General features: G+C 35.7%; 2 protein-coding genes and 1 long non-coding RNA gene across 27 annotated transcripts in view; 2 read left to right on the top strand and 1 right to left on the bottom strand.

Moving 5' to 3' along the window:
• dnc (phosphodiesterase dunce) overlaps positions 1-17,636 on the top strand; it is a 352,460-nt gene extending 334,824 nt beyond the window's left edge. For all 17 annotated transcript variants that reach the window (XM_069129701.1, XM_069129696.1, XM_069129697.1 and 14 more), the window contains 6 exons: positions 5,097-5,190; positions 6,110-6,339; positions 12,999-13,262; positions 13,625-13,724; positions 13,900-14,549; positions 14,800-17,636. In XM_069129701.1, the coding sequence (XP_068985802.1) occupies positions 5,097-5,190; positions 6,110-6,339; positions 12,999-13,262; positions 13,625-13,724; positions 13,900-14,549; positions 14,800-14,853 (1,392 nt within the window). In that variant the 3' untranslated portion in view covers positions 14,854-17,636. The remainder of the gene's footprint in view (positions 1-5,096; positions 5,191-6,109; positions 6,340-12,998; positions 13,263-13,624; positions 13,725-13,899; positions 14,550-14,799) is intronic.
• A 1,335-nt stretch (positions 17,637-18,971) lies between these two features.
• Positions 18,972-27,960, bottom strand: part of LOC138188465 (uncharacterized) — a 377,221-nt gene continuing 368,232 nt past the window's right edge. For 8 of the 9 annotated variants that reach the window (XM_069130259.1, XM_069130256.1, XM_069130257.1 and 5 more), the window contains one exon: positions 26,871-27,745. In XM_069130259.1, coding sequence (XP_068986360.1) covers positions 27,417-27,745 — 329 coding nt within the window. In that variant the 3' untranslated portion in view covers positions 26,871-27,416. Of the gene's footprint in view, positions 26,271-26,870; positions 27,746-27,960 lie in introns of those variants that run through there. The other variant, XM_069130262.1, reaches the window with a different exon arrangement.
• Positions 22,823-27,006, top strand: LOC138188468 (uncharacterized). Its single transcript, XR_011175510.1, has 3 exons — positions 22,823-22,960; positions 26,078-26,289; positions 26,875-27,006. It is a non-coding gene; the product is annotated as an uncharacterized LOC138188468 (long non-coding RNA).

Consider the following 27,960-nt stretch of genomic DNA (forward strand, 5'->3'; position numbering starts at 1 on the left):
CACATATGCTGCGCATTTAATAAAAAAGCTGTCGAACAAAAGTATATAGACTCGATACTGGGATGCTTCTTCAACGAAGGATCCGAAAAACGATGAATAACGATGTTCCGCTTGACGTCAGAGATTTGCGTACAAAGGGAGCCGGGCAAGCGAAACGATGAAGCGACCACGTATTCTCGAATCGGTAGTAAAATATCGACAATCGTATTCCTCTCAATGGAACGAGTCACATGGTCGATCAAACTTTCTGCGAAGCTAGAATCAATCGATTTATCTACATCTACGTGCTGGTTGAATCTTGTTTTCCAACCAGGTATCAGTCAGCGTTTTATCTGTCTTATGCCAGTATTTACAAAAATACATCGCAATGGATTAGACTATCTCGGCTATTATTTTATCGGCCATTCGAGCATTATCGCCCTAACTCGACCAGCGAACGCGTAATTTTTCTACGAAACGAGGGTCGCAGCAGAGAATGACTTTTGATTGGAGTATAAAGCAAGGAAATCGGCGCTCTCCAGATAGATTTCAAGATATCGAGTAAAAATAACGTGGTCACGAGGAGATGATCGATCGATTCGGACTAAGATCGCTTTGTTTCTCCTTTTTTGAAGCTTCGTGTCTTTGTTCTATCAGGAGGAATTTTGTAGAGCGGTGCTAGTTGGGTTTAGTCGGGATTTTCTAAAAAAACTTTGGATTATTTTCAGGCGAATATGGGATATTATCGTTTTATCGAGAAATACAATGTTGGGCAGGTTAGTTTCGTTAGGAACATTCATCAGGTGGAATTATATATAAATTTTTAGAGAAGTCAGTTTCGTCGAGGTTGTTCGATGTGTAAACAGAGAAACTCGTGGATAAATTGCAAGGTAGAAAATATATTTAAATAGAAGTGTAATTATAAGTAAGAATACAATTTGAGCTGGTCCAGAATCCGCACGCTAGCTGTGTTACCCAATAATTGAAAACCTCGAAGCAAACGTCGCCTGTCTACTGTTTATGGTCTGTCTTCGTCGCAGTCTTTTGTCTACGCGCTGTCGATGGCTTCAGTGCTTGAGAAAACTAAAAAAATCAGATGTAGAGTTTTCTTAGAAGTGGTGACCACTTCGACAAATTTCAAGAAGAAAGTTTAATTTTATGGAACATATTTTATAGGAACGAAATGAGGATCGAGTGATCTACTTGACAAAACCTTTGCCAAAGTTGATCTTCTTGGCATATCTGGAGGAAGAAAAATTCAAAAAAAGAAAAAAAAAAGAAAGGAAACGTTTAAGAACATGACTGATAAGTGTTATCAATCGATTTACAGGATATTTAAGATAGATGTGTCATGGGTCGTGTAATCAGAACATTTAATTAATTTTTAATACTTCATAAGTAGCTAATAAATAATAAAAGAAGAATGCTTTTTTGGAATCCAAATATGATGAGCTCATATTTATTTTTACTTTGCAATAATACCTAAGATTCAACAATTTCTCAACGCTGCTTTATTGATACATTAATACTTTTAATCATCCTTGTTTTTGTAACTGAAATATTCTTTTAGCTAGTCAAGTGTCAGATAAATGAAAGAATTTTTACGGAATAAAACTTTAACGCTATACTTTAAATAGAAATATTCTATTTTTGATCATTCGAAGGAAATATATTTCGAGATCGATCTTGTATCGAGTGCTCTATCCTTTAAGCTCATTTATTATTTATATTGTATTGCCTAGATTTAATTATCATAGATTGCCAAAAATTTCTTAAATTCTTAGGTAAGAATCGATTATCTTCTTGGCATTAATATTAAATCCATGTATCGTGATTATTTTTTATAAATAGATCGTGAAGTGACGAAAATCTTGTATCGATATTGCGTGATATTTTTGTTCTTATTCGTTCTACAAATCGTTCGTGAAATGAAATCACAGAATTAGAGCAAGATTTTATTAGAAAAATGTAATTAATCGTACAATTTTACGCAATTTAGCCGCATTATGAACTTAACAATTTATAATCAATTGCAGAGAAATCACACGAATCTCTTACATCTTATACTTCACTCAGGATATATATTGTAACTAAAAAGTCCGCTGGATTCTCTTAAATCTTCATTGACGCACAATAAAGATAATTATTAGAGTAAGTTTCTCGCAAATTGAACGGCTTAGTACTTTTCCAATGATTCGATCTTAGAAATTTCCGATCCTTACTCATCGTTCGATTTTAGATAGGGTAAAGTGTTGTCACCTGAAAGATAAGAAATCCCCCCGTGGGAGTTTACCAGGAAAGTTGAAGAAACACTAGTAACATAGCCACAGTTGTAATACGTCACGATAAATAGGCGTTCATAACGTCTTGCGATTTAACTAAACAATTATCCCTGAGAACAGATTTCATTCAGAAATTATGTCACTGATTAAATATATCGTAGATCTTTTATTTATATTTTGGAATATACATCATAATATTTCTCAAATATTTTTAGATACATCTCTTATAAAATGAATATATTTAGCCTGACTATTTTAATTAAGTATTTATGAGCATACAGCTAAATATGTTCCCTGGTTCCAGTATTTATGAAACGCTATAGTTAGAAACAGAGGAAAGTGTTTCACAGCTCCTTCTATAGTTCTATAGTTGAAAAATAGAGTCTACATATTCAATGAATATTAACAAATTAAGAAAATAAATTAAATTAAAGGAATGCTTTAAATCTTAGTTTTATAAATATTAACTTTGAGACAGAAATGAAGGAATATTGAAAATACTACATATATACTACTTTTTACCCTAAACGTGAATCGTTTCCAATCCAATTTTCTTTACACTGGACCTGAAATATTCAATCGCTACTCGTTCCTCACCTATCTCAACATTACATAACGACAAAAACAAATGACACGGCCAGCGTTTCGAGCAAATAAATGGGAAATAAATTATCGTGAAGTTTCGAAAAATTCACACGATAATATATCGGTGACGTAGCTTGTCAACGGATATCGCGAATCGATGAACTCGATTATGAACTTTATCGGGCAATCACAGAGCCCGACATATGGCCAAGAAATTATCCGCGCGAGATTAATCGCAACAACGATAATCGATAATCTTATCTGTGATTTAACCAACGATTTAACTAAACGTTATAATTATTATTAATTGCATAATACGTTATGCGATTAGCTTATCTATGTAAAACTAAACAGTGGTATGTTTAAATTGATATTTCTTTTGTCTTCGATCGAGATATTCGTGATATTATTCTTCTTGGTATATTCGATGCAATTGTATTGCTAATTAATGGAATTAAGATTCGTTAAGTTCCATAGTTCTGCGATATTTCTCTTTTTCTGGCATTTCAGCTTAGTTTATTTATGATTATTACGGTGACGTTGATGAATGAGGAATAGTCGTCTTCTTTTTGGAAACCGGTATTAACAGATGTGTGCTTTTTTATGATGAATACACAGGCAGCCAAGTATGAGAGAAAGGTCGTTCGATAAGTTATTGTGCGTAGTTAATGCTCAGTGACCTAATTAACTTCTGAGGAAGTTTCCTTCCATCGATTAGTTCAGTTTTTTCAGAGATTATAGAAAATTAAGTTCTCGAAATTTAGAATTACTAGCTTTGCCATTAATTAAAATTGCTCCAGATCAAATCCAACTATGTTCCGGCAATAAAATCGAACTAAATCGAGCCAATTTAAACAAAAAAGATCCTCATACGTCAAATTAAATCAAAATCTTCGAATGATAGAAATTGGAACGATGAAAAAGTTCCTTCAAACCTAATCGAACTTCTTCAAACTAAAAGACAATTGTTCGTATTAAAGTTTATGCAAAAACTCTGTTTCAAATGAAGAAATTAGAAAAGCACGCATTATAGCGATGTCGAAATTTATGAAAGAAACTCCAAACAAGTTCCTTCAAACCCGATCAAACCGACGTAAACTCCTCCAACTCTGAAACAAGCTTTCGCTTAATGAACATCATAATATATTACATGCAGTGTCATAAAAAATATGTTATACTTATCTCTATATAAATCTTCAGAAGGCTCAAATATCCTCTGAAAACAACATTCCCTTACGATATCTCTTCTCGCAAAGAAACTCATTCACCGATCACGCTATCACACGACGAGCACGCGATAGCTGGAAAAGCCAGCAAACAAAATCGTACAAATCCTTCCAAGGTGCATCTTGTTTCTCGAAACAGGCGACTCGATAACAGGTCAGTCCACCTATCTCTCCATTCTTCGTCACATTTGCATCAACAAGAATACTCGTCGTAATCATTCAAATGGATGAGAAGACGATCTTCCCGCGAGTCGCAATAAAGCTCAGACGAACTGATAACGTACGTCATGACACAAACAACGATGCAACTCATCTATTTGAGAATGCTGTGTCGTTTGCAACTGATTCTACCATAGGGTGGTACATGCACACGTCGCTTATCTGTGTGGAAATTTCATTCGAGACACGCAAATATTATAAATTTCGCGAGATAAGGGATGGTTTCAGGTAATCGGGATGGAGGATGTTGATTGGGTTCTCGTTTTCGTCGACTTTGTTCGATTGATCCTCGATCGGCTACGCTTCTTCTACGTTGCGAGGGACATTCTTTGGCCTATCGGCGAAAATTTATGATTTTCTCGACGAATCGACGCAAATCGAAGATCGGATTGTGAAAATCGTATGGAAGGGATATATAATGTAAAACGTGGATATTATGCAAACAAGAAATCTACACGATCCACGGAATATTTTAACGTTAAGTGTCTTTTTAGAGGCAATTTAATTTAAGAGGATTTTAGAGAAGATCTAGGAACAATTTATTCTTTAACACACGTTGTTACAAAATTGCTGTGAATTTTCAATTTGTGCGAATCGTCCTGAATTTCAAATGTTCCCTTTATCATGAATTTGACATTTCTCTGAATTCTGTTTAACCAGGAAAATTTGCGACGGTTTTTGTATTAACAAATCGATGAAAAATTTGATGAAATATCTATATAAATAATGCAATAAATATTGCATCGAACAATTATCTGGTAAAAAGGGCAGCCGACTAAATGTCAGTATATTTTTCTGATTACAGTTTAAACGAATGTTGAACAAGGAACTGTCACACTTCTCAGAATCGTCCAAATCCGGTAACCAGATATCGGAGTATATCTGCAACACCTTCCTCGGTAAGTTGAAAGTTAAAACGCACCTTTGCAAAGCTCGTAACTTCATTTTCATAAACTTACATCTGTGACGAGACTCTTTACGATGATTGAAAGAGGTGGAAGCAATTGTATTCTTTGTCTGCAACGAAATACGAAACGGTCGTGAAACTATAAGAAAAAGATAATTCGCGATTTTATCGAGGTCGACGCCAGGAGCAGATTTACCAGGGACAATGAGAGCAACGTAGGCTCTTACGCATTAAGAGCCCTTGAAACACCGTAAACGCGCTCATGTTCCACGATCATTCATCCCGTTAACGCTCTCTTTGTCTCTGCTTGCTCGTCAAACGAGGAATCAGAATTTTTAATTACTCAAACTGCCTTATACGTCGATGCAAACGCGACTTACACCCTTCCTCGTCGCAATTTAGAAAATCCACCTCTATTTACGAATTAATTGGCAAATTATAAAATGTTAGTCATTTTTTTAATCTACCAATTTATCCACACACGCGATAGTTTCTCAGGATTAAGAATTACGCGTTGCTTCGTATCAAAGACTCTTCCTATTTCTCGCACAACTTCTCAAACCACCGGAAACTTCTCCCAATTAAATTGAACCAAGTTATCAAAATCAGATTAAACCAAGTCCTTCGACCAAATAGAATCAAATCGAACCGAATCATAGCAATAGAAGGCAGCAGCTCAAATCAGATCCAAGCAGAACCACATCTTCCAAAGCGTGTAAATCGAATAATGAAAAATCTTGCAAAGGGAATGAAACAAGCGTCGCTTTAAACTTCAACAAATCTGATAAAACAAATTTCTGTATACTATTTATCTCTCTATACTATTTTCTTTTTTTTCTTGATCTCAAGTTTTCGTATATTCTTACTACGTTATCCCATATCATTGTTACAATAATGAAATGTTATAACAGATAAACAACAAGATGTAGATATACCGTCTCTACCGACCGACGAGGACTCCTTAGCTACCGGAGGTGCAGATAAGAAGGAGGCGAAGAAGAAGGACCGCGTGCAAAAAGGCCCAGCTTCCATGTCACACATAAGCGGCGTAAAACGACCCCTCACACACACGAACAGCTTCACCGGGGAACGTGTGCCGCTTCATGGTGTCGAGACACCTCACGAAGAGGAACTCGGCGAGGTAAGAGAGCTCTGTCTTGTTTTGCAATTACGCGTATCCCGACGAACCAGCAAATAACCGAGAGTTCGCTCGTTCAAGATCAAATTCACTCGTTTAGAATTAATCTGCAGAAAGATTAGCTAAAATCTACGATGTTTCCGCGTGCTTGGCGTCGTTCTTTTTAAAATCTTTCCGTATCCCACGGGAAAGCGTTCGATTTTCAACTATCTATTTCTAAAAGGTTATCGCTCCTCGATGATCTGAAATTGACGACATTTAGTTCGAAGATGCGAATTTAGAAGGAAAGATGGCTTTATTTCTACCGAGTATATTTTATTTCTTGTCGTTGTTTCGCAATGTTTTTCAACGACTTCTTTAACATAGAGTAGTATAATTAATACGTGGCGAGGAAGTTTCCTGCAAAGTAATTATTAATCTAAAGTGGAACTATGGCTTGCTGCTAATCGATAATCGTACACTGTAAGAGTTGTTCCATGGATTTGCAAAATAGAGATCGCAAAATTGTGATACAGGATCCGTATTGTGTTCAAGTAACGAGTCACGAAGTATTTTTTTAATTTCATCTCGTTCAGCCTTTCTCCAAGCTCTGGCAGCTTCTAGCTCGCTCGTTTAAAGTTAGCCGTATGAAAAATTTGTTCAGTAAAGGAAAGTTATCTCTTCTGTTATACGTTTCTTACGTTATTTTTCTTGCAAGTTGACCGCCGTAGGCCAACTAGCTAACTATAAAAATCGCAACTAGAAAATGAAGAGAACGCCGCGTTATCGGTTACCGTGAAATATGCCTTGTGATATTCGCAATAATGGAAAAATCGTAGCTATCGAGAAAAGCAAACGCTTTTATTTTAATCGATCGAGCGAGATGGCAATCGATGAGACAAGATCTCAGAATTTCCTGGTAATCTCCTCGCGTTTGCACTTGTCCAATGAATCATCCAAGTCATTGATAACTATCTGTACTGTTGAGCAACCACTCGGCCAATATGATTCAGGTAGAATTGCATAAGTGGTTCCCAGAACGCGAAACAAGAGTCGCGAAAGCGAAATTAATTAACGGTACCCTACGCTTTCTACTCATCCGGAAGACCTCGATTACGGATTCAGCGTCCCCTGTCCAAGTGTCGCGTTCGAACAAAACGCTTGCACAACCGGTTTCAAAGTCTAATTGCAGGAGTTGGAAGTCGCATGAGAAACTTCCTATAAACCGAGTGTTTGATCGAATATCGCAAATAGCATCGGTGCTTGCTGAGTATTTGTAAAGTTAAGCAGCTATTTCGCCGAGAAAAATGATTTAAGGAGAAACACATTTCTCCTGAGTTTCACTTTTCAAAATTAATCTTCCGTTGTCAGTGCCGCGTTAATTTATTCCAAACTAATTTCTATTCTAAATTAACTGTAAACTAATCTCGAAATCGATTTTTCTTCAATGTAACTTAATTTCGAAATTAATATTTCAAAATTAATTAATAGAGAATCGAGAAGATCGTGATAAGAGATTTTCAAAGTTTGATATCCTTTTACGGAAACAAGTTTTACGTTTCAGGAACGAGTTTGTTGCGCGTTTCACGAATCGTGGACAATTTCCATTGTTGAAGTATGTCCAAACCTCGGGACAACCTCGTAATTCTTGACCAAGATCAGAGAAACCGCCTTTGAATCCGCGTTAATTAAATTTTCACAAGACACGATCACCGAGTCTCGGTCTCTACATTCTCCAGACCGTAAATCGGATCACGTAGCTTGCTATACCGCTCAGCTTCGCCGGTTTCATGGTTAATTTCACGCCTCTTGTCTAATTGTTAATCATGCTAGACACCAGTTAGGAACACGTGTAATCTCCGACACGATTCAAAGACTGTGTCCGTTTATTCTACGCTTAGCAATCTAAGTTTTGCATGTAGCTGTTAAACGTCTTTTTTTTCTTTTCGTCGAGCTACTTTGATCACAGCCGCGTGTCTTGTATCTTCGTACTAGAGGTACCTTGGGAGTTTTTATCGAGTCAGCAGGAATATGGCACATCTTTCGTAACTTAATTTTTCATCGTACGTTCGTCCCCTCGGTGCCGTTTGTCAGACACTTGGATACTTTAGTTATATAGTTGTGATACAGTTCTTTTTAGACTGGAGATTTACGTAGAATCAAGTTTAGAATAAAAAATGTAAAATTATGGTTTTGCGATATGGTTAGCGAAAGAGTATTCGTTTCGATATTTTGCAATTGCAAGTAATTGTATTTTGTTTCTTTAATGTTGATTTATTTTATCTGTCAACTTCAGACTTGAGAAGTTTCAACAGTATGAAAATCTTCGTTGCAATAACCGTGATGTAACATAATTTTCTTTTATACTGTGCTTCGCGCTAACTGTTCACGCTGACTGAATTTGAACGGGACATGTTCGTTTAAGTAAAAGGCTAGTAACAGATTCTCCGAGTTTTTATGTAATAGAATTGTTCTGTCCCGGGACACGAAACACTTATGTCACGATTATGTATCCCTGGAATTTCCGACTCTGACACTTGTTCAGGTTTCGACAGGCTTCGCGTTTTCTACGGATGCCGTTTCTGTCTACAGTTTCGTATTCTCCCCTCTATGCGTTGTTCGATGAAAATTGTAGAAAACGCGAATAGAAATATTCCTGCGATATGAGTAGAAAAATTCCTGATAATTGATCTGCAAATTTTATTTTATTTTATCGATCTCTATTAATAGAAAAGTATTTCCAATCACCAAATCCTAGAACAAAATTGTAGGGAATTTTCCGGAATATAAAACTCGAGAAGAATATTGCACCGAAAGAAATCGTTCTTCGCTCCTCCCGTTTCCTTATCCTTATCTCATTGCACGTGTCTATTAGCATAAGTTTCACGGAGAAGTCTATAAATCTAGGAAACTTCCAGCGTCGAGAGCAATGGCCTCGACTTTTAAATATTTACCTGGTTTCTCAATTAACAGAGAGTAAACATAGCGCTAAAGTCGAGAATAGTTGGCAACATTTATAGGCAAAATCCATTTCCAAATACATAACCGTTAGAGCAGCGTGCACGTTTTTAAATCTTCTTTTATGCTGGCCCGTGTCGCGTGAAATCGGCTGAAAAATCGATTAAGCGTTGGTAAATGCGGCTACGTGATCTTTTTATGGAATTTTCCAACAGCTTTCTCTTTTTATTACAATCCTTATTTACATTTAAATTTATCGTTATTTATTTGTACCGGAACTATCGTTGATACTTTATCGATCAACTACGAACTTATGAAAATTTTTAATGAAATAACATCGTTCACTACTACCATGGTGACTATCCAAATTTTGTTGTTCAGTTTTGTCATAATTTTTTCATTTTTTTTTTTTTTTTTGTAAGTATTAGGCTGTCCGAAAAGTTTCTTTCGTTTTATATGGAAATAATAGACGCACAATGTTTTTTGTTTTATATTAGTTTATCGAATTATGCACGAACATAATAATAGAAATATAACGAAATGGATCATACCTAATTCGATAAAATAATATAAAACAGAAATTGTTGTTCATCTATTATCACCTTATGAAACGAAAGAAACTTTTCGGACAACCTAATGTATACTGGTCGAGGCAATTGAAACGCAGCTAATTAAAAACTGCTACAGGAAAAAGATAAACTTTGTCTCGTCTATGAAAATAAAATAGATATAAAACAGCGCGACGAACCTCTGTTTCTCCTATTTTGCTAACAATTTATTTACACCGCCATGCTAAGCGTACTCGATGCACCGTGAGACTGATAACCGTGAGATTTCGATTCTTCGAAAGGCCAATGCTGACTATATTTACGATCGTCTGCACGAAACAGCATACGTACGTCGATGAAAAATTTGGGACGAGGTCGCTAGCCTACGATAACCTAATTTCTTCGATTCCTTATCGTTATCATTATCGTCGTTTTCACCTTAATTAGCGAGACATCGCTAAAGAATTTTTCACCAGGCTGGATCGCATGTAATTTGAATATAGGAACTTCTTTGTTCCTAGTGAAAATCTTTTGAAGATTTTCTGGCAACTTTCTTATTCTTTGAGGATACATTTATTTAGAAATTTTCTTTGCTTTATTTTATTATTAATGTTTAATCTGGAATAATATAGTTTGAAAAGATTTAAAATAAACAGAAATTAGAAATATCAATAGAATTAGAAGTATAATATTTTAGAAATGTTTCTTTACGATTAAATAATTTCATATTGATTATTGTAATTACAATAATACGTAAAATTTGCAAATCCACCCTGGTGTTTGATTAAAAATTTTATTTAAGTTTGTTACCAAGATGTACGTAGAAGCTGTGATTATTGTTATTATAAGTATAATTGGAAATTTACATTTAGTAAACGTATTTTATTCTTTTGTTTCGCTAATAATGGCTCGATTGTTCGATTTAGAGAATTCGGCAGACGTGTACGAGAATGTTTCATATGCAGTTTCAATGTCACGCAAATTATTTATCCGGTCTGCATCTTGTTAGCGATTTTAAGAGTTGCACGAGTTTCCATGTAAATTCGTTTCATAATCCTGGTTTATTTACAAAGATGTTAGCTTATTTTCAAACCGATAGAATTCGCTTTTCTCTAAAATAATTCCAAGCTCCAAAGTACGAACTCCTCGTAGTTCTATTGTTTCTACGTATCACCGTGAACTTTAGCTATTTTAAATTTCCGAAACAATCAAACCATAGGAGAACTCAAAGAGAAGAGAATTAACGAGAAAAATTCCATTCGAACCGTTTGACTCTCGGTTCGACAGACGCAACGTTACAACTTTCATTGATCTTCGTATTTAACCTTCGTCTCTATTCATAGAATTCACCTAACTTGAATCAGTTTCGTGAATTATAGTAAATATGCGTGAATCCGATTGTAGTAGTCCGCGTTTCTCCAAATTCATTCAAAGAACAATTGAAAATAGAATTTGCTTTTGCATAATCGATGCAAATCCTTGTTCCTGGCGAGGAGAGTAGCTACGACTTTCACATAATCAGCTACCGCTTTGTATGCTGATGAGACGCTTCCTGAGTCCGAAGAAACTTCTTCATTTCCGGTGCAACACGCCTTACGAGGCTTCAGGGCCCGCCGGTTTTTATTTCATATGGAAATGATAGACTGGAACGCGAAGAAAGATAATTTCTTTAGATATTTTACATATCAGAATGATATACAGATAATTAGATTTGATTAACTGTCTTCTATTGAAAAAATAGAGTAAAAGATACGTAGAATTCAGACATTAGAATTTAGACTTAGAATTAGACGACAGATTAAAATTGTATTACAATTTTTACTTTGCTTTGCATCTTTTTTAATATAATTAAAATAGCTTCGCATAGCTGTATATTTATTCTTTATGATTTTTATTATACTTCAGATAGATATTGAATTCTAATGAATTAACTGTAATATAATAAAATTGTACAGCGTCACACAGGATCGTCAGAATCGTTTGCGAGTAATAATAAACATAAACTGAACTGACAATAAAAACAGATAATATTATTTAATACCATATATACGAAAAATATAGAAATATTATCTGATCGTTTAGTCGAATAAAACGTCAGTTCGATAATAATGCCCAATTTTACGAGGCCTTAGAATCGTCCCTGAACCCACACGTTCTGATTCAGAGTCGCGAAATGGTTTCGAACTCCTTATTTGGTCCGCTACACCGGCCACTGCCTGTTTGTTTTGAGAAAACACGGCTAGATACGATTGAGAAAAAGTTTAAATTAATCATGATCGATTTCGCCGGGTCTGTGTTAAAATTTATGGCGTTCAGTTCGAATCATAATAAACAGTTCGCAGTTCGAGTGTTTTAATTGATCAGTTTAATTTCAGGTTCGTGATCGATACGTTGCACGTAGATTGGTAAATGGTTTATAAAAATAATAATTAACTCTATGAAGAATTTTCGAAGGATTATATTATTTCTTCAATTTTGTGGTTACGTATATATTTTCAGGGCCACGGTTGCATATGAGTTAATTGTGAACACGTTAATTAACGTTAAACAAGGAACTTTCCATTCATTAACAATTTCTTCACGAGCTCGGTAAACGATTAAAAACCTTCTAAAATCGCGTGCCGGTGCTAAGTATCCTGCATGAGCAATATTGCTAATTGTGCCGCCGAAAAACTGTCTAAAAGATTAATTGTTCCAGCCGGATAACAAACAGAGAATTTACGTTTCTCGAGAAAACAAACCATCTTAAGAATTTCAGCGAATAAAACAAACGATAAATAATTTTAGCGAAGAAACGTGACTCGGTACAGAGTCATAAAAATCGATCTATCCGATTCTCTGTTGTTCTAATAGTTTTCTTCGGGTTTGCAGTTCAGGACCACGGTCTAACATTAGAATTAGAACATTATAATAAAATCTTCTGCTAAGAACCTCAGTTTAGAATAAAATAAAAAATTCCATTCTCTGATATATAACACAGAAAAATAATTAATTCGGTAAAGACACCGTCGTCATCCTAAAAATCTCTGAAAACCTTCACATCTAGCAAACAGACTTAAACCTACTCTCGGTTAACACAGGTCTGGTTCGTCGCCATAAATCTTTACAAATCTCGTATTTTCTCTATTTTCTAATTATCGTAAATTAATTACTAATAATTCGATATAATCATTACAGGCTCTGTTAAGCATCAACACATGGGGCATCGACATCTTCCGGCTAGGCGATCTGAGCAACAATAGGCCATTGACCTGCATCACGTACACGATCTTCAAAAGCCGTGATTTGTTCAAGGCAATGTGCATACTGCCCCAGACGTTCCTCAACTACATGACGACCCTCGAGGATCACTACGTCAAGGAGAATCCTTTCCACAATAGTCTGCACGCGGCTGATGTGACCCAGTCCACCCACATTCTGCTCAGCACGCCCGCACTCGAGGTTAATATATATATATATTCATTCATCGTTCTATCCAATTTCACAATTCTAAACGTGTGCCAGAGAACAACGCAATAGCCTTTCTTCCTTTGGGAAACGATTCTATACGTGTAATTCGAGATCCTTTCTCTAGCGAGAATAATTGTCTTTATATCTGTATGGTCTTTTAGAAGAAGAATTTTACAGTTGGATAATTACACGTTTAAATTGACATCTTCTCGTAATGTGTTTGATTGTATCGTTACATAGTATGCCAACGTGTTTGGGATTCGCGTTAATTAATATTCCCTAAGCTTGGATTGATATCCAATTAACGCGCAGCGATACTGGTTAGCTAATTGAAGCTGTTTGTCTGATTGCAGTCCGTTTTCACACCATTGGAAATCGCAGCTGCCCTGTTTGCCGCAGCCATTCACGACGTAGACCATCCTGGACTGACCAACCAGTTCCTGGTTAATATCGGTAAGTGTGTTTTTCATGGAAGCTCACAGAATTTTTTCTCTGGTATAGAATTGAGCTCTTCGGTTTATTAATCTTCGATGATTCGCTGCTCGATACTCTTTTAACGTAATATGTAACATTAATCTTGACAAAGTAGAATCTTAGCAAATGTTAATCTTAATTTTCTCCTTTTTAGGCTCCGAGCTCGCTCTCATGTACAATGACGAATCCGTTCTGGAAAACCATCATCTGGCAGTGGCGTTCAAATTGCTCCAGAACGAGTGCTGTGACATACTGCGCAACTTGACGAAGAAGCAACGCCGGATCTTCAGAAAGATGACCATTGATATAGTTTTGTCCACGGATATGTCCAAACACATGACTTTGCTAGCAGAATTGAAGACCACGGTGGAAACGAAAATAGTTGCTGGCTCTGGCGTTCTCGTATTGAAAACGTACAGTGATCGAATAATGGTTATAGCAAACGCAGTACACTGCTCTGATCTATCAAATCCCACGAAACCATTATTCTTATATCGACAATGGGTCCAACGGTTGATGGAGGAGTTATTCCGTCAGGGAGATCGAGAACGCGAAAGGAAAATGGTGATTAGCCCAATGTGCGACAGATACAATCCCACCGTGGAGAAGTCGCAGGTCGGCTTCATAGACTACATTGTCCATCCTCTTTGGGAAACTTGGGCAGAATTGGTTTATCCCGGTGCTCGGGATATTCTGGATAACCTAGAGGAGAATCGAGACTGGTATCATTCCATGATCCCTCCGTCACCACCGTCCAACGATCAACAGAAGAACGAACAACAGTCCGATAATATACACTTCCAGGTAAGCATCGTTTCAAAGCTCCTTGCCAAATTTTTAAAAGAAGAGTTCTCAAGTTCTTCAAGTTCGATTCCTTAGTTTCTTTGGATAGTCTGTGCTCTCTTGATATATAGATAGACTCTGTACTCTCTTGATAGACAGACTAGACTCTGTAGACTTGCTGATCATGGTTTTTAAATTTTCTTGAGCTTTTTAATTTATGTAGCTAATAAAACCTCGTGAAACTTATCCAATCAACTTGTTGATTCTTCAGGTGACACTGGAAGAGGACTATACCATTGACACGGAGGAGACCGCTGGAATGTGACTGAGATTCGCGGGTATTTGCAAGAAGCTCCACGAGAAGGTGCAGCAGACCTGGTGGCGCGTGCGTCAGTAATCATTAGCTCGCTGCCACTGACTAAATGTCTATGTGTCTATCTATATTCCTTTTTGGCCAAGCTCCACTCCCCGGAACAGTGGAAGAAAACCTTGTCTCAACAGGAGAGACAGGACAAAGAGAAAAGGAAAGAGTGAGAGAAAGAAAAACGATTAACTGGAAAAGGAACGTCTAGTCGCCGCTAGTTCAGACCTCGACAAATAAACACGGGGTCTTTCCTGACGTGTCAGAAGAGAATAAATATCAGCCAGGAAAGAAATTTGGAAGATGGAGGACAACCCACATTGACGCAATCGTTTTGCTCAGACGCTGACGCGTCTCAGCTATGGGCAACGGTCCTAAATCGCTTCGTCTCGACTAGTTCGAAACGTGACGACAGCGTCCACGATGGACCATCCTCGATAGAAAGACAGAGAGGAGCATCGTCGTCGTTACCATTGTCGCTTTTCTCCCTTCCTATAGTCGTCGTTCGATCGGCCCCAGATTGGCGCGTCTCTGGCTCGAATATGGAGGGCACGAATCTCTTCACCAAGTACCTGTACATTACCCAGGTGAACCGATCACGGTAAAGACTATCACCGTGTCTTTATTAGGTTCCCTTTATTATCGTAATATATAGAACGAGAACGTGAAAAACGACGCGACTCGAGAAAACGCAGGAATATCTCATCTCGCCTCAGTGGTAGGATCCTATCTTGACATATCAATTACACGGTACAAGCGGCTCAGGTCGCGATATTCCAACGATCCGGAGGATCTTCTACGCAGCCAGCTGATCCTCGATTGGTTATTGAAGAAATTGAACGTCTATGTTGGACCGTTTATTCCAATTTCGGCCAAATTGGCTATGTGGCTGCGGTAGAGACCAGATTGGATAATTTTACAAAAGAATTAAAGTTGGATAGTTAAAAAGTTTGAAAAGGAGAAGGTATAGCGATCAACAGAGAGGGTCAGGGGCATACACACGTACCTACACAGAAGACACGCGATCGTTTTTAACCAAAGAGTATTGTTAGTCACTTCGTCGTTTGAGAAACGAACTCTTTTTCTTCATTCAGGATAAATAAGAAAAAATGAATTATAAATCGCGAACAAACAGCGAGACATCATCGCGCGTTCTAGCTTGTAGCGATGGTAGATTACTTAGGGGACTCAGCGAGGTGGAGAATTAAATTAGTTAGAACTTTGCAACTCGATGTGTTTACGAAACCGAGACTAAGATTAAAAAAAAAAAAGAAAAAGAGAAAAGGTATTAAAAAAATAATAATAATAAATGGAGATAAAATGAAATAACGAAGTACTCTCTCGCTTGGATGTCTGTGAATCGCTCAAACTCAAGGATCCATGCTCGATCTCAAGTCGATGGCGTCTCGATGGTCGAGCGTCGATCCTCTTCGCTCTCTTTCTCGAAGCATCGCAATCTTTCATCGAAATTCAACTGGTATATGTACACAGACATATATATATATATATAAATATATATACATATATTTTTTTGTAAAAAAACTTTTTTGGGCTTTGTGTTTTCTACGATGCATTTATTTTCTCCTTTTTGATATATGCCTAACTGAATAAAGAAAAAAAATTTATCGTGTCAATAAAACGACGAGGAAATCAATCGTGATAATGTTTTCACGTATTCGACTTTCTGACGAGAAAATAGCGGCCGCACGGGCAAGGAAAAATGGCCGACACGCGTCAATTGCTCGAGAAAGAAGCGAATACTTGTATCTGTGTCCGTAGGCAGTGAATCTAGTGAGTGTTTTTGGTGCTGTGCACCAAGCTTAGATCATTAAGAGTAATTTACGTAAGGCTACGAGTACACGACTAGATATTAAGCTGAGGAATTAATGTATAAACGAAAAGAGTGGAAACAAAAAAAAAAAAAACGTAAATGTTCTTTAGGACGTAAGCGAACCAAGTAACTAATGATAATTAAATATTTAACAACGAGAAGAAGACGATGAGAATTAATCGAAATAAAAAAAAAAAAAAAAAAAAGAAAAAAAGAATTGACATGACGCTGTTCCATTTTGGGATCCCTCCGACAATGTTCCGCTCGAAAGACGATAAACAGATTTTGGACGTTACGAAGATCGTGAGATTCGAGTGAGAACGACCGATCGAACGACGGGAAAAAATAATTACAAAATACCTACGCGTATAATTTTTTGCCGATTTCCGATTTTCTCCGTTTGCCTTGTGGTGACCTTGATATGTAACATATAGATTTAATTCCATGGTTTTCTCTAGAATTGTTGTACATATTTTTTCCTTTCTTTTTTCATGGGTTCTGCGACGAACCAAAGATAATATTTGCCCTATAGTAAGCTCCCTCTCGTGACTAATGACGAATGTTTTTGTAACGTGGAATACAAGCGACAACCGCGTTCATGATGATATTTTCTTCATCGAATGAATATGTGTGCTTGTTACTGTGTATTTAACGATTTTACCGACCCACAATGGTGATGACGATGACTATTATTGTATCATGCGGCATGGTCACGATGATGAAACGTTGAATGATCGCGAGAGATAAAATAGGGATAACAAAAATGAATTAGAAAGGAAAAAAAGATGGCAAAAAAATTTATGAAATAAGAACTAAATACTATGTGTTTGATTGCTGGACAGTTAAATGAACATGTATTTATCGGTGTAATCCTCGTATAAGATATATGTGTAATAAAACATATTTATTGTCGGAATTTGTTGTTTGCCTTTTTTATTATCCTCCACATTTTTATTTTCTTTGATTTATTTTATTTTAAAGAATCTTTTGGGAAGCAAAAGGTTTGAGATATTCATTGCATGCTCATTGCTTGTCAAAATGTATTCCACGAATTACCACCGCCTCTGCCGATCAAACGACCGAACTACTCGCACATTCCCTGGGGTATTTGATGGGAAAAGGAAAGCAGGTGTTCAAAGGCGATTTAAAAAACGAGCGGCAAAACACTGCACCGTATCACGGGCATGTATAAGTGTTTGATCGTCGTTTTCGGATGAGAAAAATCGTACAAATTAGTCTATAGAAAATTATGGATTCATTGCAAAATTGTAAACTTACAAACTGAATTGAGCAAAATATTTTGCAATCCAACAAAGCGTATAATCATTTTAAATCCTACAAACATCCGCAATCTGCAAATCCTTGCTTTCTAATCCGCATAAATTTTTAAGAAACAAATTGTAAAAACTGAAGAACGAGTTCAGCAAAATAGGTAAGTATTAGTAGACATTGTTAGATGTTGGTGAGTACTGGTAGTTGTTGATAAGTATTAAGAGAACAAAATAGCGCAAGAGGTATTTGGAACCTTTTGACATTCCTGCAGAGGACGTTGTTATCTGAAAACATCCGAGAAAAAAAATTTGTCGGCCAAAATAGCGATTTTGTAACAGGAGAACATCACGTAGTACAGGAGGCAGCACTATCTGGATAATTCCTGGAATTAGGCATCTTTTTTCGGAAACTATTTCGTTGCCTTTCTTTACATGGGTCTGCTTTAGATTTCGTGTTTGCTTAACTACTTCCTAACTTCATTTTTTCCTTTTTTTGTTCGTAGGTTTGTGTAGGATCGGATAGTGAAAAGGATAAGCGACAAGATTGTAAAATGCTGTCGAAATACTCTGATCTATTGAAACTCTTACTAAATATATTTTTTATGATTGTTCTGCAATACAGAAACTTAATTTTTATCGTATTGTATAACCATTTCCACGAAAGTTGTTGCTGCTGGTTGATATTGAGTACTGTTGTTTACTGCTGGTTGCTATTGGCTGCCTATTGTATCCTCATTGTTGTTCTGCAATCAATATGAAAAAAAGTAATTTATTTCAAATACAAACAAATTTCAAAAACACCGGAGAAGAAATGTGCATACAATAGAGGCTCTTGCACTTGCGCAAATTTTTTGCCTAATTTTTTTAACTCTACTCTCTACTTATCCGTGAAAATACATATACTGATAAATTACTATAGAACACGTACCTATTAGTATGTAAATTAGGGTAAGGTATAAATGAAACCATCAGCCTGTCGCTTAATTATTTGTAAATATATTATTAAGTAACATCTATAATATAGTAATGAAAAACCATTTACATTAATAAGTATCGTCGTAATAGTTCATGTATGTGAGTGTCAATGTGTCAATGTATAATTTCTGCATCTTCCATTCATCGATCCAATAGGCGACACGCCATTGGTCGCGCGAAGAGTCACATGGCTTTCACCATAAAGCGGGACATTTCGAAACTCGAAATTCGAAAGGTCGTAAAATTCTCATTTTCGAGAATACAGAGCGCATGAAACGCTCTATACGTCATCTCATTCCATTCTCTTTTTTATTACACGTTTCGGAAAGTTCAGTTGAGGGTGAAATCCACCCCTTTCCACGCCTAACCTCTAAACATCATGGTTCGAGATAAAGCTGATATCTCTATTTCTTTTTCATTTTTTTCGCATTTTTTCTTTTTTTTTTTTTCGTTCGGTAAAAAAATGTATCAGGCGTCCTTTACACGTGGCTATCCTTAACCTAGCGTGGTTAGTACGGGTATATCGAGATGGTTGCCGTCTCGATCGAGATCTCGAAACTCAAATTCCCCCTATTCAAATTGATTTCCATGAATTTTAGGTTCTCCTTCGCCTCTTCGAAGAGTTTCGTCGATTTGTCTTTTCTTTTTCTTTTTATGCGTTTTAGTCGTTTGAAGATTGGATTTAGAATTATTTCTCAAAAGTCACAATTAACTTTAAACTTGTTTGTAAAGATCGACGAAGTAAAATTGAAGGCGTAATTTACTATACATAATGGATTTAAAGGAAATTTGTTTTGAAATTCATTTGAATTCATTTTAAATTCATTTGACTAGAGGAGTGTTTGTAATGACTGGGTGTAGTCACTGCAGTGACTACAGTTGTCACCACACTATACTATATAATAACCATAGGAGTCACAATAATTACTATAGTACAGTGCAGATTACATGTAGTGACTATAGGCAGTGGTTTATAGTCACAAGCTACTTTTTACCTCTTATATCGAATGTGCTGTGATTTGAATGAATTTCGAATTTTCTCGACCGAGAGTTGCTGAGGGTTTCTTCTCCGATTCATTCAATTTACAAAATTGAAATTACCATGTAAATTACTAAGACTAGAGACGGTAGTAGTCGTTGTGTTTCGTTCTACAGGCAGTAACGTGTGCGCGCGACGAGGGTAGGGAACGAATCGCTTCAATTTAGTGCATTTTCCTTATTTTTTTCTTTTTCTTTTTTAATTAACTTTTGCGCTTTGGTGATAGGGGAAGATTTTTTTTAACTCTAAAAAAAGAAATTCATTTTTTGGCAGTAGCTAGTAATATTATCCTATCTCTTCGTTATCGACGAAATTTAATAAAGTTTCATCGAAACTTGAAGAAATATGAATTTCTTTTGTTGCATGGTGCATCGTGAACATTTTAACGTGCGCAATTAAACGTTTATTATGGTTATTTTGCATGAAATATGTTTCGTGAATTTTATGAAATAAAGTATGGGAGATGTTAAAATTTGTTAATCAAGAGATATTATTTCCTTAAGTTTAAATATTTAGAATCGACGATATCTTTCCTTTTTTAAATTGTTCAATCTTTGATCCTATCACCTTGAAAATTGTCCGGATCGTGTTCGTTCGCTTTCGAAATCGCGTTTCCCACTACGCACCTCCGCGAGTACCTGTCTTTCGAATCTTCGTTACGATATAAACATTATTTTACATCATCGAAGGAACGCGGGTACATTCCCATAGTATTCGCCTCGGAACAGAAGCATTATTTCATCGAACGTGCCTCTCTCTGTCACCTAGAAATTATTTCTCATACTCGATGCTATTTTAAATACGTCGAGAAATATGATATCTAAACGATATTCACAAAAGATTGGATTATTTCTATCTAGTTAAAAATTCGAAATGAATTATCGAGGTAAGAAACTAAATTTTCTGGAGACTTGCTTTAAAATGTTTCGAGAACGTTATTAAACATTAATTTTTGTATTACAAAGTGTGGACTCTAATCAGAATTGTTTAATTAATTCGCCTTGAGATTTTTACGTACGAAACGATGTTTCGTTAAAATTTATTTCGGTTTAAAGCAAGTTCACAATGACTACGAAAAAATTTCATTTCTTAATAGTCACTATAGTCAACTTCACATTCGACAGAAAAGATCATCCACTGCCAGCTTTCACTCGATAAAGAAAAAAAAAAAAAGAAAAGCGACGACAGATAGAGAAAAGTTCGTTCTTCGATGAAACACGAGGAGGCCCAACGAGTCAGCACTCGTAGGCTATTTTTTCAATAACTTCACAACAATAAAAACATAGTATATATATATAATATATTCTTCCATATTTATATTTATATTTTTATATTTATATTTATAATATAATTTATATTTAAATATTTTTTTCTTGTATATAACTATTTAACCCTCGATATAAATACCCTGAAATCTACACTCTCTCATTCTATATAAAACCGAATTCTTCACAAATCTATCCAATTGTTTCTTTTTCTCTCTTCGTCGCCACATTTTCCTTCGTTTCATATTTTTCTTGCGGAAAAATGTTCTTTTTCCCTTTCCTAATTTCTTCAATGTTGCCACTTCTCATTTTTATCTTTCGTTCCTTCTACGTGAAAAATCGTTAAACCTACTATTTACAGGAAAACTCATCCCTTTCTTTTCTCGTTTTCCCTTTTTCTTTCTCGCGAAGAAATAAAAGACTGGAACTGTGTTTCTCTGACGACTGGGAGGATAAAAAATGGCGGAACAAGCCGCGTTTTGATTTTTTTTTCTAGCTAGAAATATGGGATGATGCTTGACCTATCGGTTCGCCGAGCTTTTAATCGATTTTCAGAGTTTCGAGTGCCTTATACGCAGTGACAGCGATCCGGCATTGTTCGCTGTAATTATTGAGACATTTCGATGCTTCTGTGTCTAAATATTACGATATACGTAGAAACCTAAAATGTGTAAGCCCGCAGTTTTATTCGGAATTGTAGAAGAAGATATAACTTTATTCAGTTCCGGGTTTTATTTAAAATCGTATAAAAGATTTATTAATAATTATAAGATTAGTAATTTATCAATAATTAAAGCTTGTTATTCTTGTCGTCTACCGTCTTGGAATTGACTAGAGTAGTTAAACAATAGTAAAATGATTCATATAGAATAAAGTTTCAAGTTATGATAAATCATATTAAATTCGTAACTATACGAAGCTTATTTTATTCAAGATATACTATACGAATCTTTAAGTTCGTAAATATAGCCTAGGTAAGCCTTAGGTTATGTCTAAGACTAATTAAAATTAAGTTCGAGTAAAATGAAGCTTGAATCAGAGATTAGAACTAAGCTAACAAATTAGGTATATTCTACGGTTCGATTAATAATAGTAATTAACACAGGTAATCATAAATTAATTTTTAATTGCATACATAAGATCAGTTGAACTTTGCTTCAAGAATTTCCCAATAATAAACTTAATTTAATTTAAATCGACCAAAACTAATCGGTTCTAAAAAGATAAGTAAACCACAACAAATTTTTCAAACACAGTTAAACGGCACTATATCACAAAACTCGATCGTCAAATGTATCACAAAATTGTATAGACCTTTCATGCGCTCTTAGATACTATAAAGACGAATTTATAAAAACTTTCACAGTTCTTAATAGAACCATACAATCCTTATGATAATTATATATATTATATATATATATATATATTAATTAATATTATATAACACAGTATACAGTGAATTAGACGTAACAAAGACATCAAAAAGCATCGAGATGCCTCGATTAGTATAAAACCTGTACGCCTAGACACTGGCAACCCGCTCTACTCGCTTGTTTCCATTCATTCGGGGGAAGTCCTCCCTTTCTTTCTCTTTTCTTCTATCTACCTAATAGTTTACAAGTTTATAGCCAACATCGAATTGTCCTCGAGTATTTATATATATTTATATATATATATATGTATACATAACGTATGTATAATATTTATAATATTTATATCCCGTATTTATATCTGTATTTATAGTATGTATATCCAACTATCCAAGTATGTATAGCGAATCGACTAAATTTACGCGATCATAGTACTGCCCCTTATCTCTTTCCTTCGTTCGCATAGTTATTGGCAGGCCCTTATTTAAAATAGCTCCAGGTGAAAAATATCTGTACTTTGTCGAGATTTTGGATCTTTGCGTATTAGATTTGTTTCATTCCAATGTTTTTAAAGTTGCTTCAGTATCGGTATAGTTCCGTTTGTTTCGTCTACTTGGTTTCATAGGTTAGGAAGTTGATGAGATAATTGATTATCTAACGCCACCTAGCAGCTTCTCCGAGTTCCTTGTTCGAATTCTCTCGATTTATCGATATGTCGTGGTTCTCTTAATAATCCCTTGTCCGTGACCGAGTCAATCCTTTTATTGCTCTGGAGTTTACGTTTTTTTTTTTTTAATTATCGAGTATTTTCTTTGTGATCTTTGACTTTAATATTCGTGATTTTAATATTTGAACGTTTTGCACTTGCAAGTTATTAATTTTTTCTAAGGATTGAACATTTTCAGGTCTTCGTTTCATAATTTTTCATAGTTTTTTTTATTTTTTCCAATATTTTCCGATATTTGAGTATCCTCGTTCCTCCCATATGACGAATTATACATGTAAAAGACGAGGAAAAATTTTCTTTCGTTATTTCTCTTTATAACTCATAAATATCGTCGATTCGATAAAAAGTATCAAATATTTGACCTATAAGAAAAAAATTAATCCGTTCCAAAGCAAAAAATGGACTGAATAGTCACTGGTACCGTAACCTTTCCTTCACTCAGTTTCATATGATCTCTGTTGCTAAGTCAATCCTTGTCATCGACTCTTAAATTCACGATCTCCACTTTACATTGCATATAATACAATGGTTTCGCAATTTTCATTATTTCCATTGATCGGATTATGTATATAGATTCAATATTAAATCTAATTTAAATCTAACGCAAATTAAATTTAATACTTGAATAGAAACTTACATAAATATATATATAACTAATTAAATTATAACATAAATCTCCTTAAATTTAAATGTCGTGTATCAATATGTAAAGAAATTAATTCTAGATTAAAAATCAAAATAAATATATTCGTTAAATCTATTTTAATCATAAATGAAATCACAAAATCCATTCAATCCATTCAAACTCACTTTCGTTTTAAGAGTCGACCAAGGGTAGAAATTCGTAAACCAGAGGATCACGTAAATCGGATCAGATCGGATCAGGAAAAATTCCCACAGTCCGCCTGTATTCTCCTCGTAACAGTGTTACATTAGCTTTCGGCGTGTCTTGCGATCCAAAGTCGCCTAATCACCCATACATTAGGGGTAATTCACGAGTGAAAGCCGAGGGGTGGCAAGAACTGAAAGAAAACCACGCGAAAGAAGCCACAGAAGAAGAGAGAAGTCCACATTTACACCTTCGTTCTAGCTCTCACGACGACACAATAATCGTAATAATGGCAGTAATAATAATAATAATCGTTCTGAGCCATTGGTACTCGTGGCGCAGCGAAAAACCTGTTTCTTCGCTATTTTCCTTTCTCTTCGTTATTTTCAAATGTCTACACTCGTACACACGCATACATATCCACGCATACGTCAGAAAAATGTTCTTTCTTTCTCTCTCTCTCTCTCTCTCTCTCTTTTCGCTCGAGTGCAGTGGAACTTTAATTAAAACGCGTACGATTACAGCTGAAACGTTCCTGTTCCGAGCAAATACACGTTTTCTGTTCGACCTGGAGAACAGCACGCACCACTTCGAACATGGCGGACACGTCCTGGACCTAAATAAGTGTCATAAGTTTCTCGTTCTCTCTCACACTCGCTTCTTTCTGTTTTCTCTCGTTTCTTTTTTTTTTTTTTGTTTTTCTCTTTTTTATTTTCTCAGATCTTCGTTTTGCTATCTGGTTCTTTCTCACTCACAAACACGTGGGCTAGTATCACCACTCAGAACGCACACAATATTGGCCCCAGCACCCTTTAGTTCTCGTTTTTTTTTTTCGATTATTTTAGCGGTTAGGATCTTTCGCAATTCCTTTTTGTCCTTTTTTCGGCGTTTTTGCTGTTCGTGCTTTTTTTTTAAATTGGATCCGCGTGATGCGTTGCACGTTGCATTCGGCCAGGGAGGTTCCTAATTAGCGAGGTTAATTGCGGGGAATCGGGTTGCTTGGGAAATTTAGCAATCGAGATTTTTGAAATCCGAAAGTTTTGCGTGTATTTCGATATTGCTAGGGAAATCGAAAGATCGATTGGAATGAAATATTTGGAAAAATTTGAAAAAATTGAAATAAATTGAAATTCGAATATTATGTTGTTTAAAAAAGAAATTATACTAGTGGACAATAATTAATAATTTTACCAATCTACGGATGGGAAAATAATGTAGAAAAGACACGCGTAACAACATTTTCACCAATCGACGAATAAGAGAACGTAGATAGTGCAGTAAGCGCTACATAGAGAAATAAAAGAAGAAAAGTTTAAAAAAGAGAAGCAAGACACAAATTCAGCCAAAAACAATTGCTCTGGAAACCTCCCAAGATCCCATCACCCAATTCGGCCATATAAAGAGAACATGTTCGTTTGCAGAAGGGTTCAGTTCTCCCTGACCCTTAAAAGAAGACAATACTTTCCGAAGCAACTACTCCAATAAAACCGAAGCTTCCTTAAGTGAATTTTATATACATGTACACATATCTGTATGTACATCGAAGGTTTGATCCAAGGATCCGCCATGTTCCAAGCAACGACTAGGTTCTCTAACAAGCTTCTTTTTCTCTCCTCTCCTATCTCATTTTTTCTGTCGCGCCCTCTTCTCTGCACGACTCGCACCCACGGACACTTACACGCTATTTATGCTTGATCATTTAGGTTACTTTCTCCCGACACGCATTCCGTGTTCATTCCTTCGTTCGTAAATCGTTCCGCTTAATATATATATATATACTTTGTATTTATATATATATATTTTTTTACTTTGTATTTATATATTTATATTTATATTTATATATATAGAGATTTTTTTTCTTTTTGTTGTTGCTGTTTGTAGTTGCTGTACCGACGACTCGAGTTTTGTGTAGTAGGTTGGTACTACACAGCCGTCACGTGGCCTAGTTCCTTCACTCAATGGTATCACCTCGCGATGTATCTGCCGAACAAGGTGCCCAGCACTGCCAGGATGTAAACCGAGGCGGAAATCCGGAAGGTCCACGACGTGGCCGTCGAGATGTCGCCGCATTGCGCTGGAAAAATTTGTTTCTGGTTAGTTTCGGTTGGTACTGATGCGCAGAGAGCGGAATTGGAACGATTAAATATGGAATATTTTTGGTTCAAGCTTCAGAGAAATTTTAGGCTTTTCAATTTTTCAAGCTATTTACATAGTTAACAATTCTTTTTTTTATTTTTCGATGATTCAATTGGTACGGTTTCTGTTTCAATTTGTAGAGTTTTCAAATATTGAAATTTTTCAGCATTTTTTATTATTTGATGTTTCAACTAGAAATCTTTTTTTAATCTTCTAATTTTTCTATCGCATGATTTATCGAAGTGTCAATTGCCGATTTTCCCGATTCCAGAACGTTCCAATTCTCTTACAATCATATTTGTAACTTTCTCATTTTTCAACCTAACAATTTTTTATCTTTCTGTGTCCCTAATATATCAAGCTTTTAATTTTTTAGTATCACAATTTTTCGATAATCAAATCTCTACCTGCCAATCTTGTCATCCTATCGAACAATTAATTTCCCCTAGAAATCCCTAATTCCCCAGAATCTCTACCGCCTCATCAATACCGTTTCAATTGGATCCAATTTGAAAGATAAAGTGAATCAGCTGTTTAATTAGCACGTAGAGTGACTGGGCGATTCGGACAATACGATCAGTGTCATGGTTGAGACGCGATAATCAGGAACGTCGCTGACAATGCTCACTGTACGACGTGAGGTTGACCTGCCACGATACTGCACGACCATGAGAGGTCCTCGGACAGGAAACAAGATGAACCCGTCACTGAATGTTCGCAACTTCCAGTCGCCATGACAGATATTCAATTTCCTTATTTCCCAATCTTTCAATTTTTTCCAATTTTCCAATACGTTTCGAATTTTTATTTTTTTTAGTACTTACGATGCATTTAACTTTCTATAGCTTCCAAAATCTTTATAATTTTTCAAATTTCCGATTTCAAAATTGCTTAATTTTTCGTATTTATAACTTCCTAAGTTCCCAAGCTTCCAATTTTTCTAATTTTCCAGTTTTCCAATGTTTCATACATTTAATTTCCCAATTTTCCAAGTTAACAACTTTCTAACGTCTTACTTTCCCGATTTTTCGTACTTCGAGTCTACTAACTTTCCGAGATTACAATTTTTCAAGTTCTTCGTTATTTACGTATTAAATTTCCTAATTTCACATGTTTCTGCCTTGCTAATTTCCTTGAAGCTACGATATACTTGATGTCCTAATGGAAATTTGCGACGTGATAATAAGGAACATGGGTGATAATGCTTACCATACGACGTGAGGTTGACCTGCCATGAAACTACATGACGATGAGAAGCCCTCGGACAGGAAGCAAGATGGCCCGTCACCGAGAGCTCGCGACTTCCTGTCGCCGCTGCAGAAGCACTGTAAACGAGACAGTATCTTCCTTTCTCGGTGCTCGCCACCAAATAGGCTGTGTCGTTCTCGATCCAAGTTCCATGGCACGAATATTCTGAAACAATCCATTTCTCACTCTGTTATCATTGTATAGATAATTCAAATTCAGATGATTAATTCCAAAAATTATTTCAAATATTAATCGAGAATATTCTACAGGTAACATTAACTTTGTCGGAGACTCTACTTAATTCTTTTTTATTTACAAATTTTATTTAGATATTTTATCTAGATATTTTTTATTTAGATATTTTTATTTTATTTAAATAT

The sequence above is a fragment of the Bombus flavifrons genome, chromosome 16 (assembly GCF_040668555.2).
Source record: "Bombus flavifrons isolate JBK064 chromosome 16, iyBomFlav1_principal, whole genome shotgun sequence".
Taxonomy (NCBI): Eukaryota; Metazoa; Arthropoda; class Insecta; order Hymenoptera; family Apidae; genus Bombus; species Bombus flavifrons.